This window comes from Salvia miltiorrhiza, chromosome 7 (genome assembly GCF_028751815.1).
Source record: "Salvia miltiorrhiza cultivar Shanhuang (shh) chromosome 7, IMPLAD_Smil_shh, whole genome shotgun sequence".
NCBI lineage: Eukaryota > Viridiplantae > Streptophyta > Magnoliopsida > Lamiales > Lamiaceae > Salvia > Salvia miltiorrhiza.
The window spans coordinates 2,477,089-2,493,228 of record NC_080393.1 but is presented as its reverse complement, the minus strand read 5'-3'; the positions used below and the strand labels follow the sequence as shown (position 1 = coordinate 2,493,228).

Here is a 16,140-nt window from a genome sequence, read left to right as displayed (position 1 = left end):
TCTTACATATTGTTTATTATAAATTTAATTTTGAAATCTCAATTTGAATTATTAATATGAAAAATGAAGGTTGGTGGCAAAAAATTTGAGGCGAAAGGGTGGTGGCAAAAAAATTGTAGATAAGGGAGGTGGAATGAGAGATCGGTGGTTCATCAATAATTTGAGGCGAAGAGTTGGGGATGGGCTTGAGATCAGCTTCTGGGAGGATGTGTGGGTGGTAGACAAACCCCTTAGGTTTGTGTTTCCGAGATTGTATAATTTGAGCCTAAACAAGAAAAGGCTGGTTGGTGAAAGCGGGTTTTGGGAGGGAGGGTCGTGGGTATGGAGGTTGGAGTGGAGGAGGGAGTTAAGGGAGAGGGAGAAAGGGCTTGAGGAGGATCTCCGGTTGGTGATTGCTGATTCTGTTCCTTGTGTAGGTGTAACAGACGGATGGAACTGGAAGGCGACAACAGATGGATGCTTCACAATCAAGTCGGCATATGAAATTGTGGCAAAAACAAGAATGGAGCAACAAGTTTTACCTTTGGAGATGGCAAAGGTTTGGAAGGCCCCAACACCAAATAAAGCCAAGGTGACGGCATGGAGATGTCTTAGAAACAGATTGGCAACATGTGATAATTTGAGTAGAAGAAATGTCCAAATCAGCGTGGAGGAGAGATGGTGCAATGCATGTGTTTCTAGTGAGGAAACGACGGAACACCTGTTCGTCCATTGTCCGAAAGCAGCGGCGGTGTGGGACCAGATCTTTCAATGGCTCGACATCAAAACGGCAAATCCGAGAGGTATCTTTCAACACTTCATTTCTTTCATTGCGGCTGGAAAAAAGAAGAGAGAAAGAAGACTGCTTCAAGCTTTGTGGGTTGGAACAGTGTGGTTGCTCTGGGAAAGCAGGAATGGTAGTCGTTTTCAGGACAAGGCTTGGGATATTGATAGACTTGTATTACAGATTAAGGGGAGACTTTGGAGTTGGAACGAGGCCTACAAAATAGTGGAGTTAGGAATTCCTTTTACTTCTTGGTGTTCCAAAGACTTCAAACTTGTTTTATTGTTTTGATTGGCAATCCTGATGCCTTGATCCATTTTCTTTCAATAAAAGTTTTACTTTACTGATCAAAAAAAAAAATTAATATGAAAAATGAAAGTAACTTATTAACCAATGAGAAAAGGGGTTCATTATCAATTGGTGGGCCATCGGAATTGGTGCATCACAAAATGCTCAAATAAGTGGGTTTTTTCTTTTTTAAAAAATTTATATATAAAGGGAATGATTTCGCCTTTTGGCCTTCTTTAATTCTTCTTATTTAGAAACTATTCATCTATAACCTGAAAACCTTATGTTCTATTTTGTTGATTTGGTACCAATTCAATCATAGTTCATAATTCAATAGCTCTTACTATTTATAACTATTCCATGGTGCCATATTTATCTCACTAAATTTACCCTTTGTGTAATGCACGGAAAAAATATTTTATATTATATATAAAATTATATAGATGATGTACGGAAAGAATTTAAAATTATAAATTTATAAATTTCAATAGCAATTATATATATATATATATATATATATATATTAATTTGAAATCGCCCATTAAATATATTGAAAAGTTATCTATTTTTAATTTCATAAATTTTTCTTTTTATAGCATATTTAAATGGAAGTATGTAAATCGAATATTAAAAAATTAATGTCGGTTAATGAACTATTTCTTTGGACATAATTAAACGTGTTAACATTTAATTTTACAATTGTATTAATTTAAGTTTTGCAAAACTTGTGATTTTAATTTCTCTATAATATACAAAATTATCATCTAAATTAATTTGAAATCAATTTAAACTTAGGAGTTACTGTTTTAATATAGTACAAATGAGTTTCTATTAAATTAATCCAAATGTGTGGAATTATCATAGGAGTATTAATTATTACCATCATCTTAATTATTGTCATCATATTCGCTTTAAAAAAGAGTGTTGGCTCAAATTTCAACTAATCTCGTTGTCGTCATTATCATTCTAGTGAATATAAAACATACTCCCTCCGTCCGCAATATCGTTTCCACATTGTGGACGGCACGGGTTTTAAGAAAAGTGGTGGATTGTAGTGGATATGTAGTGAGTGGAGATTGGGTCCCACAATTGTTGTGAGTGGAAGTTTGTGGACCCTACTTCTATAAATGGAAGTGGAAACGATATCGCGGACGGACCGAAATGGCAAATGTGGAAACGATATTGCGGTTTATTTTATTTTATCTTCTTTTACATCTCCTAGATCAAGAGCACATAATTAAAACGAAAATACTCCAATAAACACATTGGATATTCTTTCTAATTTATTATTTATATTATACACTATTTCGAAAATCCATATACGGATTATTAATGTTTTCAAAGAAAATTGATGCAATTTATTTTATACTTAAAACATGTTTATAAACATATTTTGCAACCTTTTTTGGGGTCTAAATTTGATTTGGTTTCAATATTTTTTTCACTTTATTTTCGTAATGTGATAACGATGTGATATTACCTACACATTTGTTTCATAAAATTTATAAAAAAATGAATCATTAATACGCACACAAACACATTTCAGATACAATAACATCTAGTACATAAAATTACGTACATTGCCATTACACATAATTTACATTGGATTGTGTGTGTAGACACAATTATATTATAGAAAGTTAATAGCACATTACTTACTAGTGATAATACACCAATATATCGTGGCTTTATATATAATTACTATGTGTATGAAAATGAGTTTCCATATATAATTGGATAATCCTACTGATAAACTTGTGCAATATTTATCTAATTAAAAAAGTGGTTGGGCAAACCATATCTACTAACATTAGCCACTTGAATCCCACTTCTTTGGGTTTGACATTCACATTTGAAAAACCAACCACTTTGCACTTTGCTCCTTTCTTGAATTTCACCCTTTTCTTTAATCCCACAAACACACACTTGCTTGAATCAAAGCTGGAATCTTTTTTCTTTCTAACCAATGCCAACTTAACCTCACCAATACACCAGGCCACCACCTTTCTCTCTCCAAAATGAAGGTGATGTTGAGGTTGTGAGGAAGAAGGCAATGGAGGTGGCAACCCAGATGAGCTGCAGCATATGGGACACTATTTTGGGGCAAACTAAGGTGGCCCAAGAAAAGGGCAGTGACCCATTGCTGTGGTCAATCCAGATTTCATCCAATTTGAGCTCTGCTGGGATCACCCTACCTTGTATTGAATTAGCCAACCATTTAGTTTCACACATTTGTTGGGAAAACAATGTGCCCATTGCTTGGAAATTCTTGGAAAAGGCATTGACTCTCAAGATTGTGCCCCCCTTTCTTGTTCTTGGATTGCTATCAGAAAGGTTTCTTTGAAATCTGTGTCTACTTTTCTTCTTGAAAAATATCTTGTTTGTTCTTGGCTGGCCAGCAAAAGGTCCCTACCTTTTTTTTTTGTAATTTGTGATTTTCTGTTTATGTTCCCCACTTTTCTTTTGGTCCCATGTTGTTTGGATTTATTGTTGATTATTGTGATGTTTCATAGCATCAAATTATAGTGAATATTTGTTCTTGTTCTGATCATTAGTGATTTATGGAATAATTGTTGACTCTGTTCTTTCATTGAACTTGCTTTGTGTTGTGAAGCATAAGGTATTAATTGAGAGTACTTATGTTCTTGCAATCATATGCAGTTGCTTTCTCTTTCCCTTTCCCTTCCTCATGTTTACACATGATGATTATGATTTTTAGTATGGAATGGCAAATGAAGGGTGTGCCGATTTATGCTCTGTATCTCGTGTTCGTCTCAAGTAGTCAAGTTTACTTGCTCATTGTAAGATAGTTAAAGGGTGTTGTGCCAAAACAATATGAAGCTCATGAAGTTGCATTGCTATGCTTTATGGCAATTCCCTCATGCTGGCTTTATAAATAATTGCAGATTTTCTGTACCTCTTCTCACTTTTGCCTGCATAATGGAAATATGACATCTTTTGCTATATGTAGAGCAAAAGTGTGTCACAAAATCATCTTCTTCATTTTGCTTAGGTTCTTTATTTCTCTACCTGTTGAACAGAGTGATTCCATATCGAGGTTCTTGTCCAGCGGCGTTTAGATTATACTTGGAACTCCTCAAACGACACGCTTTCTCTCTGAAAGAGTACACAAATTTGGCAAACTATGACAAGTAAGTATCTTCATGTTCATAGGCATCATTTGCTCACTTCTATAGCATTATTCATTTGGGGCAGGTGGAAATTCTAGACAATCATTTCGTATCTTCTACTGCTGCTGAAGTTTCATGCTAGATGATTTTGTTCATAATTTAGCTGATCAATCTTGTTGCTGCAGGACCATGTTTTCACTAGATGAAATTCTTCAATTATCTAGCGTATTTGGCTTGCAAGTGAATGAAGCTAGTGCGTTGTTGGTTCTCTTCGTCTTCTGTATCGTTTGGCAGTTGGTTGACTTGGCATTGGACGATGAAGGGCTGCTTCAACTTGCAGAGATCGAGCCTCGATGGCCAGTCAAGCCTCGAGATATGGAAGTTGATGACGTTCACGACATGTTTGAAGGGAAGAGGAAAGAATATAATGAGAGATTGCGAGCTGTTAATACTGTCTTTGCCATTGAGTTATTGGGGGAGTTCTTGCAAAACAATGTAACTTCAAGGATTCTTCACTTGGCTGGCCAAAACATGTTAGAACTCAAATCCCTTTTCCTCAAAATTTTCATATGTTATTTGCTTGTTGTCTTATTCTTTGTGGGAATGAACATATTTTTGCAAAATTGATGGGAAGAGTTATGTATCACTTGCAAAATTGATGGAATGAATTGCATTGCCTTGTAGCATTATAGTACATTTTTATCACTTTGATTCTCTGTCTATACAATGAATGATGCCTCTCTCTCTCTCTCTCTCTCTCTCTCAGGTGCACACATTGGGAGAGCTTCACTCAGAGAATGCAGCTTCTTGTCGAAAACTCCTCGTCTCTGAGAAACTCGAAAGCCATTAGACCCGAAGCTCTACTGCAGTTGATATCAGATACTCAAAGAAGCAAACATCACTACTTCAAGCCAAGCTTACTGCAGGACTTCCACCCTGCATTACAATCCAGACCTCTCGTGAACTACGCTGGTCTCTGTCTTGGAATTAGCCGCTCTGCTCTCTGGCTTCCTCTCGACATGCTGCTGGAAGACGCGATGGATGGTTCACAAGTGAATGCTACAAGTGCCGTAGAAATCATCACCGGTAACAAGAATTCTGTTCGAGGCCTCAAGTTTCCATACAAATGCACCAAAGATTCTGATTCATGACTTCATATCTGCAGGTTTGGTTAAATCTCTTCAAGCAACTAATGCGGCCTCTTGGCACGAGATCTTTCTCGGACTTTGGATGGCTGCTCTTCGCCTCGTTCAGAGAGTGAGAACATAACTAAACGTAACCTTTGTTAATTAGTTATCTGCAATGGTAATGGATAAGTGAATCTGCATTGTATTTGTAGGAGAGGGATCCCATTGAGGGGCCGGTGCCTCGACTGGATACTCGTCTGAGCATGTTGCTGTCAATCACAACTCTTGTAGTTGCTGATCTTATCGTGGAAGAGGAAAGCACAGCCATGGATGAGCTCGGATATGGTTTCGGAGCCGAGCATCACGTCCCTGGGAAACGACGTATGGATTTGATATTTAGTCTTCAGGATCTACAGGATTATCAGAGCTTGCTCACACCACCACAGTCAGTCATACCTTCAGCTAATCAGGCTGCTGCTAAAGCCATGATGTTCGTTTCCGGCATCAACGTTGCTGCATACTTCGAGTGCATCAGCACGATGGATATGCCAGTTAACTGCTGTAAGTAATGCATTATCTTATTCAGTATCATTATGAAACAAAGATAGTGCAATATTACATAAGAAAACAATGAAAACCTACATTTTCTGTTGCAGCTGGAAGCCTTCATCATTTGATTGTTGAGTCGTGCATAGCCAGAAATCTCTTGGACACATCTGCCTATTTGTGGCCCGGTTATGTGAAAGGGTGCATCAACCAACTACCACGCAATGTCCCAACTCAAGTTGGGTGGTCGTCATTTATGAAAGGGGCGCCTCTCACTCCCGTGATGATCAGTGCTTTAGTCTCGACACCTGCTTCAAGGTATGCAGCGCCTTGCTTGTGCCTGTCAAGTGACAACAAGATAATCAGTTACCTGTTAAGCATACATTCTTTATTCACAAGCTGCAGAATGGCTCTTCGTCAAGTGATTTTCTTTCCTTAAGTGTTGATTCAATGATTTTTTCCGAGTGAAGTAACTGAATTTGAGCTCATGGATTTAATGGAAGCTTTGCAGAGATCGAAAAAATCTTTGAAATTGCAACCAAAGGATCAAGTGATGAAAGGATAGCTGCTGCTTCTGTTCTTTGTGGGGCCTCGTTGATTCGTGGATGGAGCATTCAGGTAACAAAGATTCGCTCATTCCTTTACTTGGATAGTTATGTATAGCTTTTCACTTTCCTAACCAAAGATAGATTCAGGGAATTCACCTGTCTCTCAAATTACAGAGTCCTCTAACTACATATTAACTCTTCCTTGTGCAGGAGCACATTCTTTATTTTATAACTAGATTACTATCTCCTCCCGTTCCTGTCGATTATTCTGGGAGTGAAAGCCACTTGATACCCTGCGCTCCCATGCTCAATGTTCTCCTTGTCGGAATCTCACCAGTAGACTGTGTTCAGATTTTCTCCATCCACGGCTTGGTATGTTATTGTAAGAACATATTTCTCTACAAATTTTTGGAAACTCAGAGCCTTGTTTTGGACCCCATTTCAAATGGACTATTAAGTTATTAACCATAAGCACTTATCTAAAATAGTAGTAATATTTTCCAAAGCACTTATCTAAAGAGGTCTTAAAATTTCCATTTCAATAACGAAATCCTATTTCAAACCAAATATGCATATGAAATAGTACAATCTGCAAATAGTATAACTAAAAAGGCATGAGTTTAGCCTTGAAATTATTGAGGAAGTGAGTGAAAGAGGATTACCTTCCTTTGACAGGTTCCAGAGCTTGCTGGTTCATTGATGACAATATGTGAGGTCTTCGGTTCATGTGTGCCGAATATCTCATGGACCCTGACCACAGGAGAAGAAATATCAGCCCACGTCGTTTTTTCAAATGCATTTGCCCTTCTTTTAAAACTATGGAGATTTAATCATCCTCCCATCGAGTATGGAGTAGGAGACGTACCTCCGGTAGGATCCCAGCTCACTCCCGAATATCTGTTACTAGTACGGAATTCTTACCTAGTTTCATCCGGTAACTTACTCAAGGATCCAAACCGGAGGAGACTTGCCCAGGTTGCAAGTTCTACATCGTCCAAACCCATCTTCGTGGACTCGTTCCCCAAACTAAAAGTGTGGTACAGACAGCATCTGTCTTGCATAGCTTCTCCTCTTACCGGCCTCATCAACGGGACTCCTGTTCATCATAACGTGGACACACTACTCAACATGATGTTCCGAAAAATAAACAGAGGAAACCAGTCCGTGACCATCGTCACGTCCGGAAGTAGCAGCTCGTCTGGACCGGGAAGCGAGGATGGTTATCTGAGACCTAAATTACCTGCTTGGGACATACTCGAAGCTGTCCCTTTCGTGGCTGATGCTGCTCTGACCGCGTGCGCTCATGGAAGATTGTCGCCTCGCGAACTCTGCACAGGTCAGAATAATACAATTCTAAGCCTAATGACAATGATACTTAAAACCTTTTCCATTTTTAAACCTTAATGCCTGGCATTCTTACAGGGCTAAAAGATTTAGCTGATTATCTTCCTGCAACTTTGGCCACCATAGTGAGTTACTTCTCAGCTGAAGTGACTCGAGGAGTATGGAAGACGGTTTTCATGAATGGAACAGATTGGCCGAGTCCTGCTGCTAATCTCTCCAATGTTGAGGAACAGATAAAGAAAATATTAGCTGCCACCGGTGTCGATATCCCCAGTCTTGCTGCAGGTTTTTTTTAAGAATTTGATTCTCATCTCATGTATTGTTCTGAGCTGAAGACTTTATAAATACGACCTCCTATTACTTCTCCTGTTCTCAATCTTCGATTCTGGCAAAACTCGTGTAGGAGGGAGTTCTCCGGCTGCACTTCCATTGCCTCTGGCGGCATTCGTGAGCCTCACCATAACCTACAAGCTCGATAAAGCCTCCCAACGTTTTCTTGATCTGGCTGGGCCAGCTCTGGAGTCCCTTGCTGCAGGCTGCCCATGGCCATGCATGCCGATAGTTGCATCTTTGTGGACCCAAAAGGCGAAGCGTTGGAGTGACTTCCTCGTCTTCTCTGCTTCTCGAACTGTCTTCCTGCACAGCAACGACGCTGTTGTTCAGCTCCTTCGAAGCTGCTTCAGTGCCATCCTTGGTTTCAACAGCAGCTGCTGCATCTCAAGCAATGGTGGGATCGGAGCTCTTCTAGGTCATGGATTCGGGTCGCATTTCAATGGCGGGATCTCTCCTGTCGCACCGGGGATTTTGTATCTGAGAGTTTATCGCTCGATCAGAGACATCATGTTCTTGAGGGAGGAGATAGTTTCGCTGCTCATGCAAACCGTACAAGACATAGTCTACGGGGGCCTCCCGAGAAGATCCAAAAACGGGAGGAACCACGCTTCTCTTGCTGCAGTTTTAACCAAGGTGAAGCTAGCAGCATCTCTCGGAGCTTCTGTCGTGTTCTTGACCGGCGGGCTGGGGCTCGTGCAGTCGCTAATCAAGGAAACTCTTCCATCTTGGTTCATGTCAATTCATCGATCCGAGAGAGAAGGGGACAGAGGTGGAATGCTCCCAATGCTCCGAGGTTACGCGCTGGCATATCTAGCAGCGCTGTCCGGGGCTTTCATATGGGGCGTCGACTCATCAACATCATCAGCAGCTTCAAAACGGCGGCCCAAGATCCTCGGTTGCCACATGGAATTCGTGGCGAGCGCCCTGGATGGGAAGATCTCACTAGGTTGTGATCCAGCTACCTGGCACGCCTACGTGTCGGGATTCCTCGGCTTGATGGTGCGATGCACGCCTACTTGGATACTGGATTTGGATGTCGAGCTGTTGAGGAGGCTGTCGAAGGGTCTGAGGCGGTGGAACGAGGCGGAGCTCTCGCTCGCCCTGCTGGGAGCCGGTGGAGTTGGTGCCATGGGCTCTGCAGCTGAACTAGTTGTAGAAAGTGAGTTATAACTTTTGTTCTCTAACTTTGGAAATTTTGTAGATCAACTAAAAGCTTTGTACAGGAGTCTTGTAGCCCACTAATTTTTTCAACAGATGCATGTGTACAAAGTAGAAATGGAAGGTTTACAATTTCATGACTACTACTAGCAACTAATGCACAGTTTTAGCAAAATAAGTGAACATCAAACTGTCAATGCAGATTCAAATCAAGAGAAAGTAAAGTATTACTCTGTTTCTGTAGGCTTATAAAATAAAAAAAATTATATTTACTAGAATTATATGTGTTCTCATAATCGGTTCCATTTTCGGTTATTCGGTATTTTTACATCTAAAGCCATAACCGAAATACCAAATCCAAATTCTGTTCATAAAAATAACCTTACCTAATCAGTAATTTCTATTTCATTTCTGCTCACTCCTCCTAGCAGCAAGCAAGGATGCTACCAAAGTAACACTATACCTCTCAATCTAGAGAGCTTTTCCCTTTGTATCGATCTGCACCCGAGAAGCATCACGCCGCCATGATCTTGATAGCTCTCTTCTTCATGTGGTTGAGCATCAAAAAAACCAGCCTACATCTGTGTAGTAAGTATTTGGATAGTAAAACTCAATGCAGTTTAGTTTCATGAACTCTCATTGTTCAAATCTGGGGATTACACGACACCACTGTAACCCGGTGATCTTGCAAGGTTATTGTTTTGCATTGCTGTCCGCACGAGGAAAGCATCGTCCCACCTGCCTGCGTCTGCATAAAGGTTAGACAGCAGCACTCTACTCGGACCGTGTGATGGTTCCACCATAGCCAGATTTCGAGCAGCTCTTTCTCCTATATCAGTATCCTCGTACATTTTACACGCTGCCAACAACGTGCCCCAAATTACAGCATCCGCCTTCATAGGCATGGTTCTCACGAGTTCTTCTGCTTCGTGCAGCCTCCCAGCTCGGCCTAACAGATCCACCATACACCCGTAATGCTTAATGTTAGGCTCCACACCATACATAGCTTTCATGCTCCTAAAATGGCCTTTCCCGGCTTCCACTAAACCAGCATGGCAACAAGCGGTCAAGACTCCGATGAATGTGATTGAATTGGGCTTTATCTTTCGACTCTGCAAGTATCCGAAGATTCTCAAGGCCGCCTCTGCATCCCCGTGCATGGCCAAGCCACAGATGATCGCATTCCAAGGAGAGACGTCTCTGGCCTTGTGTCGGATTTGATCAAACACTTCTAGAGCGGAATCAATGCGCCCACATTTGGCATACATGTCAATGATGGCTGCACCCAACTTGTCAGTGATTGGTATTGAGTTACGATGGATGAACTCGTGTGCCCATCTCCCCTCCTTCAACGAGCTCAAGCTAGAGATTGCAGAGAAAACACTGACCATCGTGATTTCATTAGGCTTAAACCCTTCGTCAACCATCTCACGAAAAACCTCAAGGGCCGAACTATGCTGCCCGTTTTGAGCATAACCAGAGATCATCGAGCTCCAAGAGAAAACATCCCGCTGTGGCATTGTCCTAAACAAACGCGCAGCATCATTCACCATGCCGTTCCTCATCAGCCCCGCAATAAGGGCATTCCAACAAGCTACATGATCCTTAGTTCCTTCCTCAAATTGCAAATAAGCAAGCTCAACTTGCTGACATGCGAAATAGAAATGAATCAACGTCGCCTGCATGAAGTCGTAGCAGTTCATCCCCATCTTCACTGCTAAAGCATGAAACTGTCGACCCTCGTGCAATCTAGCCTCCTGCCCACAAGCAGAGACAATGTCAACAGCCATAACTTCATTAGGCCTCAAGCCGGTGTGCCTCATTTCACAATAGAGCGCCAACGCCTCTCTCCACCTCCCGGCTTGTATATATCCATCAACCATCGTGCCCCAAGAGACGACGTCCTTCCCGGGAATCCATTCAAACATACCTCTAGCCAAATCAAGCAGCCCTCCTTTCACATAACCATTCAACATCACATTCCAAGACACCACAGTCCTATCCACCATGCTATCAAAGATGATTCTTGCATCATCAAGAGACGAACCAACGCTATAGAGAAGAACCAAATTCGTCGAAACAATAACACGCGTGTCAAGGCCGAGCTTCGCCACCAACCCGTGCAGAAGCATTGCATTCGTCCTAGTTCCATCGGCACGCGCGTAAGATGATAGCACACTCGACATCGTCACTTCTCCAGGCACCACTCCCAACAGTCTCATCTCCCTGAAAAGCGCAATGGCGTCGCCGTAGCACTCATTCTTAGCAAACCCCATAATCATAGTCGTATAGGAGACGCAATTTCTCAGCGGCATTTTCGCAAACAGTTTGTGGGCATCGCCCAAACGGCTGTGTTTCACATACCCGGCAAGCATTATGTTAAACGAGACGTAGTCCAGCTTCGGGGAGCTTTCGAAAATCGATCTCGCGCACGAGAACATCCCGGTTTTGGAGTACATGCTGATCAAGCTGTTTTGTATGAAGACATTGAAATTGAGCCCTGATTTTAGCACGAGGCAATGCAGTTGCTGGCCGTAGGAGATTAATGAAGGGGAAGATGAGATGGATTTGAGCGCCGAAACTAGCGAGAATTCTAAAGAAGCTGCGCGGTTCTTGAGAAGGGTTTGGATGGAATGAAGGGAAACTGTGGAGAGAGCCATTAGAAGTTTTGAAGGAAAGGTGGGATTTTGGGTGTAACGGCAAAGATCATTTTTTGATGGAATCAGCACCCACGAAGAATTTGAAGATTTGTGTGAAAAACAGCACTTTTTGTGGAGTTTCTAAATATTTAATCGAATAATTATAGTAATAGTTCCTGTATTTTTTTTAACAAACAATGACAGTAGTAGTATACTTTTTTTGATTTTGATTTTTCAAGTATAATTTATCTTCGCGTGATTTATATGTTATTGTAAAAGAACAAAAAAAGAATTATTCGGTTCACTCTAAAAATCACGAATTCCCATAAGAGTGCGTTTATTTTGATGAAAAATAAGGAAAAATATTTATTTTCATCATTTTCATATGTTTATTGTGAATCTATAATAGAACATAGAGTAAAATATTTTATGGGACAGTTCATTTTCACTCATTTTCCTTCTAATGTTGGATAATAGGGTAGTGGTGTGCAAATATTGTTTAACATTTTTTTTCATTTTTTTTATCTATAATAAGAAAAAGGGAAAAAAAATCTCATCTTTTCTTATCGATCATTTTTCGATGAAGACCGTGAAAATACGCCTAAGCATTCTCCGTTCTTTTTTTTTTTTAAGCAAAGAGAACTTGATTGTTGAGAGTCTATTATATATATTTTCTACACTAATATAGAACTCTTATAAAAGTGTCTATGAAACATTTTCTATACTATAGAACTCTGATAAAAGTGCAATTATTTCTCATAGGATTTGATTAGCCTATAATATTTCTCAGCTTTTGAGGAAATATGTTTTATTTATCTAATTGCATGTTCCTTTGCGAACATTTAAGTGATGGACCTCTCATTGTTTTCTTTGAATTAATTTGATAATAATGGTTGAATTAAGTTGATATTAGGCAATTGAACATCGAGCATTGGGCTTTTGATTTTGGGCCTTGGGCTTTGGCAGGAGTCCAATGTGTATTCTGATCCATGGTCAAAACGGGCCGATTTATATTCGCAAAACAATTCAATAAAATTTCGTTCGAGCTCATTTGTTGAAGCTTGTTAACATAAACAAATTAAACTTACACTTTGCATTACTTAATTTTTTAATTCATGAATATGCTCGTTAGAAAAGCTATGTAGAAAGATCATCTTGATGCAGCTCATATAGTTACATTTGTGTGCTTCAATAGGTGATAACATGTATATCATATTCATATTTCTGATGATATAAATATAAAATGAAAACGATAAGTATTTAAATTTAAATCTAGATTTAGAAAGTTCGAATGAAAACGATAAGTATTTAAATTTAAATCTAGATTTAGAAAGTTCGCGAAGACTCGTAAAGTTGTCTGAGATAAATATTTATATCTCAAACTCATAAACTTCACTCTTCCTGTAAAGTTATCTACTTAGATCAAACCATATTTTTCAAACCGTAAATCAAACCAAACTGCATAAATGCGATTTGGTCCGATGCTTTACGCTTTAAACAAAATTGTGAACCCCCTATTTCTCACAAAGTATTTCAAGAAATAAAGATGCATACCATGGAATGAACTGAAATTTTTTGCAGATCTTTGAACATGGCAAACCAGTAATGCAGATATAAATCTGGCAAATTATATTAACTTATTTGTCTATTTATTTTCACTTAATTTGGTATATAGAGAAAGAGAGATACTTCCCCAATAATTTGAACTAGTAACATTGAAAGGAGATGGTTCATTCTGATACAGTTCTAGAACACGAAACCAATGGCAAAAGACGAGAATGGAAGAGTTCGAGCAAGACACTCACCGTCACCTTTGATCTCCCCCAGCAGTAAGAGACAGACTCCTATCGGATCAAAGCAGAAGAACGTAAATTTTCTACTCATTGAAGGAAATGAAGAAGATTAAACGCACATATAATGGGGCCGATGTTATGTAACATGAAGATTGTTACACACAATGCAAAGGAATGAGGAGCAGAGCAATGTATAACCATATATAGAAATTGGAACTAGCTGCACAAGTAGAGCACATTCTGTCGTAAAAATAGGAGAAGCATATATACCCGAAGTTTTGGGTTGCTTCATTGATATATTCAAGGTAGAAGATGCCAATCAAATTAGCAATTGTGATAAAGAATCTCACGTACCAGTGATATGCTAAATTTTAAATGAGCAAACTCCGCCTCGTCCCAACTAGTCAATCTTGAACTACGAAAACCTTAGACACCATTCTATCTAAAACAATCAAGACGCTGCGTACGAATGATGATCTGCATCTCCTAAATACAAAACACTACCTTGGTTCGATAACTAGACTATGAGGAAAAATTAGATTTAGATGCATTAAGCACATGAAACGAGACGTTGCCAGTAAGTCTCAAGCTCCATTGTAAGACATTTGACAGTCAAGATATCTTCCATAAATCTCTTACTACCAATAAGACGTTCTCCAGATATGCAAAATCCTGATATCCTTATGAGTTATGACATTAAATCACCCTAAATTGACTACAGAATTATCACACATTTCAAAAACTTCACTAAAGCTTATCGACTGAAAACATTAGTTAGGGTTAACTAGGATTCAAATCCAAACACTGAGGAGAACAGAAAGGTACATTTCAGCAAATCAATTGCCAGAAAGCAAATTTATCGACAAACTAAAGACTACACCTCAAACAACTACTGATCACATCATATATAGAATTGGCCAATCTAGCCTTTCGATTATGTATTATCTAATCCACTTATCAACATCAATAACCAAAAGTAAGTCTCAAAAAGCCCTTAACACAGCTTGCTATCCAACCAAAGATAACTAGACATAACTTCAAAGAGAAACATATCAACTTCAACACTTTCACATTTTCCTATTGTCAAAACTCTAAACCAGAGTACAAGGTAAGGAAGAATAGTAACAATCGACGATCAACAATCAACAATCAGAAACTATTTATCAACAAACTAAAAAACTAAATCCACCTAAAACAACTATGGACATATCAATATCACACAATTCATAGAACATATAAAACTTGTTGCATTCAACTCTACATTATCTAATCAACTTATCAATATCAATAAACCAAAGATAATGCCATAAAAAATCTATCTACATAGCTTGCAATCCAAGCACAGATATACATACATATCTTCAAATAAGAAACAAATACACTTGGCGTTTCACATAGTCAATACAAGCAAAGAATCAACCATGGCAATACCAATTCAATCATATCAACTTCATCTCACAAAATGAATGAAAAATCCCTAAACCATGCTAAAATGCGCCTACCTAGCAATTACCAAATCAGCACTGAAAAAAAAGAAACTCACTTCTTGTGGCGCCGGCCGCGTTTCGGCCCCCAGCCTTCGAGCTTGGCAACGGGGCATCCACATTTGTCGCGAAACAGCAGCACGGCGCGGCCATTAGGCGGCGCCATCTTCCTCAGCTCCGCCCGCAGGCACTCGTAATCAGGGTTATCCTCGCCGCCCCCTTTCCACGGCAGCTCATTCACATCTCTCACCGCCTTATTCGCGTCGCCGGAGCGCAGCAGCTCCTCGCCCTGCAGCTGCAAATCGAACTCCATCGCCTTCTTCAGCCCCCTACACCCTTTCCTCTCGCACCTCCTCGATCTGTGCCCGCAGCAGATCTCGAAGAAGATTACAAAGCCGACGAAGGAGACCGCGAACAGCGTGAAGAAGATCAGCTGCGACTGCGGATTGGAGGCGAAATGGCGGTGGAAATGCGCGGCCACGGTGGAGAAGGGGGGCAGGATGAGAGAGAGCGACTGGAAGAGATACGAGAAGCAGGAGACGATGAGGAAGGCGCCGGAGAAGAGGACGAGGATGAAGATGAGGAGGTCCAGAGTGGCGGAGGGCGAGTGGCGGCAGAGGGAGGGGCAGTTCGGGGAATTCGGGTGGTTGGGGGCGGGGGTTTTTGGAATTGGGGTTTTTCTGAGGGAGGAGGAAGGGGCCATGGCGGTGATGGAGTGGTGGAGATGGCGCATGTTAGTGATAAAAAGGGGGGCGGCGGAAGGTATTTTTCAGGTGGAAAAGGTGGGGCGAGAGGGGGCGGTGCGCATGTTAGCGCCCGGGCCGGGAGTGCGTACGTTACTGGAGTAGTTCAAGAAGCTGCGCAGGAATTAATAATTGGCTATTTAATTTTGTTGCTTGCACTTCCCTTCTTCTCAAACTGAATATTCTTGCAGATTTTAATGCTTTTTATGTCTTCAAACTTTAATTTTTCAATATTCTTTTTTG

The 16,140-nt window shown here is 40.3% G+C and overlaps 3 protein-coding genes across 4 annotated transcripts; 1 reads left to right on the top strand and 2 right to left on the bottom strand.

Annotated features, from left to right (window-relative positions):
- Nucleotides 1-2,814: 2,814 nt before the first annotated feature.
- Nucleotides 2,815-9,381, top strand: LOC130991563 (mediator of RNA polymerase II transcription subunit 33A-like). Of its 2 annotated transcripts, XM_057915849.1 has the most exons (13): nucleotides 2,857-3,385; nucleotides 4,093-4,203; nucleotides 4,368-4,715; nucleotides 4,949-5,268; nucleotides 5,348-5,439; nucleotides 5,522-5,870; nucleotides 5,966-6,173; nucleotides 6,359-6,473; nucleotides 6,614-6,775; nucleotides 7,079-7,273; nucleotides 7,352-7,739; nucleotides 7,826-8,032; nucleotides 8,151-9,381. In XM_057915849.1, exons 1-13 carry the CDS (start codon nucleotides 3,105-3,107, stop codon nucleotides 9,248-9,250), a joined length of 3,876 nt encoding a protein of 1,291 aa, XP_057771832.1. In that variant the 5' UTR covers nucleotides 2,857-3,104; the 3' UTR covers nucleotides 9,251-9,381. The 2 variants fall into 2 exon arrangements, with proteins under 2 accessions (XP_057771831.1, XP_057771832.1); XM_057915848.1 differs by having other exon boundaries at nucleotides 2,815-3,385; nucleotides 7,079-7,739.
- Nucleotides 9,382-9,486: 105 nt separating this feature from the next.
- On the bottom strand, nucleotides 9,487-12,047 carry LOC130991564 (pentatricopeptide repeat-containing protein At5g19020, mitochondrial). The gene has a single exon (XM_057915852.1). It carries the CDS (start codon nucleotides 11,896-11,898, stop codon nucleotides 9,895-9,897), a length of 2,004 nt encoding a protein of 667 aa, XP_057771835.1. The 5' UTR covers nucleotides 11,899-12,047; the 3' UTR covers nucleotides 9,487-9,894.
- Nucleotides 12,048-13,483: 1,436 nt separating this feature from the next.
- Nucleotides 13,484-16,115, bottom strand: LOC130991562 (uncharacterized protein At5g19025). The gene is made up of 2 exons (XM_057915847.1): nucleotides 15,214-16,115; nucleotides 13,484-13,721 (listed from the first exon to the last, which is right to left on the bottom strand). Exons 1-2 carry the CDS (start codon nucleotides 15,885-15,887, stop codon nucleotides 13,685-13,687), a joined length of 711 nt encoding a protein of 236 aa, XP_057771830.1. The 5' UTR covers nucleotides 15,888-16,115; the 3' UTR covers nucleotides 13,484-13,684.
- Nucleotides 16,116-16,140: the final 25 nt, after the last annotated feature.

What these genes read in the sequence shown, in the direction of transcription:
- LOC130991563 (XM_057915848.1), top strand. Translation starts at nt 3,105, where the DNA reads ATGGAGGTGGCAACCCAGATGAGCTGCAGCATATGGGACACTATTTTG. An exon ending in GGATATGCCAGTTAACTGCT is followed by an intron (nt 5,871 to 5,965) that starts GTAAGTAATGCA and finishes TTTCTGTTGCAG; the next exon opens with CTGGAAGCCTTCATCATTTG. An exon ending in TATCCCCAGTCTTGCTGCAG is followed by an intron (nt 8,033 to 8,150) that starts GTTTTTTTTAAG and finishes AAACTCGTGTAG; the next exon opens with GAGGGAGTTCTCCGGCTGCA.
- LOC130991564 (XM_057915852.1), bottom strand. Translation starts at nt 11,898, where the DNA reads ATGGCTCTCTCCACAGTTTCCCTTCATTCCATCCAAACCCTTCTCAAG.
- LOC130991562 (XM_057915847.1), bottom strand. Translation starts at nt 15,887, where the DNA reads ATGCGCCATCTCCACCACTCCATCACCGCCATGGCCCCTTCCTCCTCC. An exon ending in CGCGGCCGGCGCCACAAGAA is followed by an intron (nt 13,722 to 15,213) that starts GTGAGTTTCTTT and finishes TTGATCCGATAG; the next exon opens with GAGTCTGTCTCTTACTGCTG.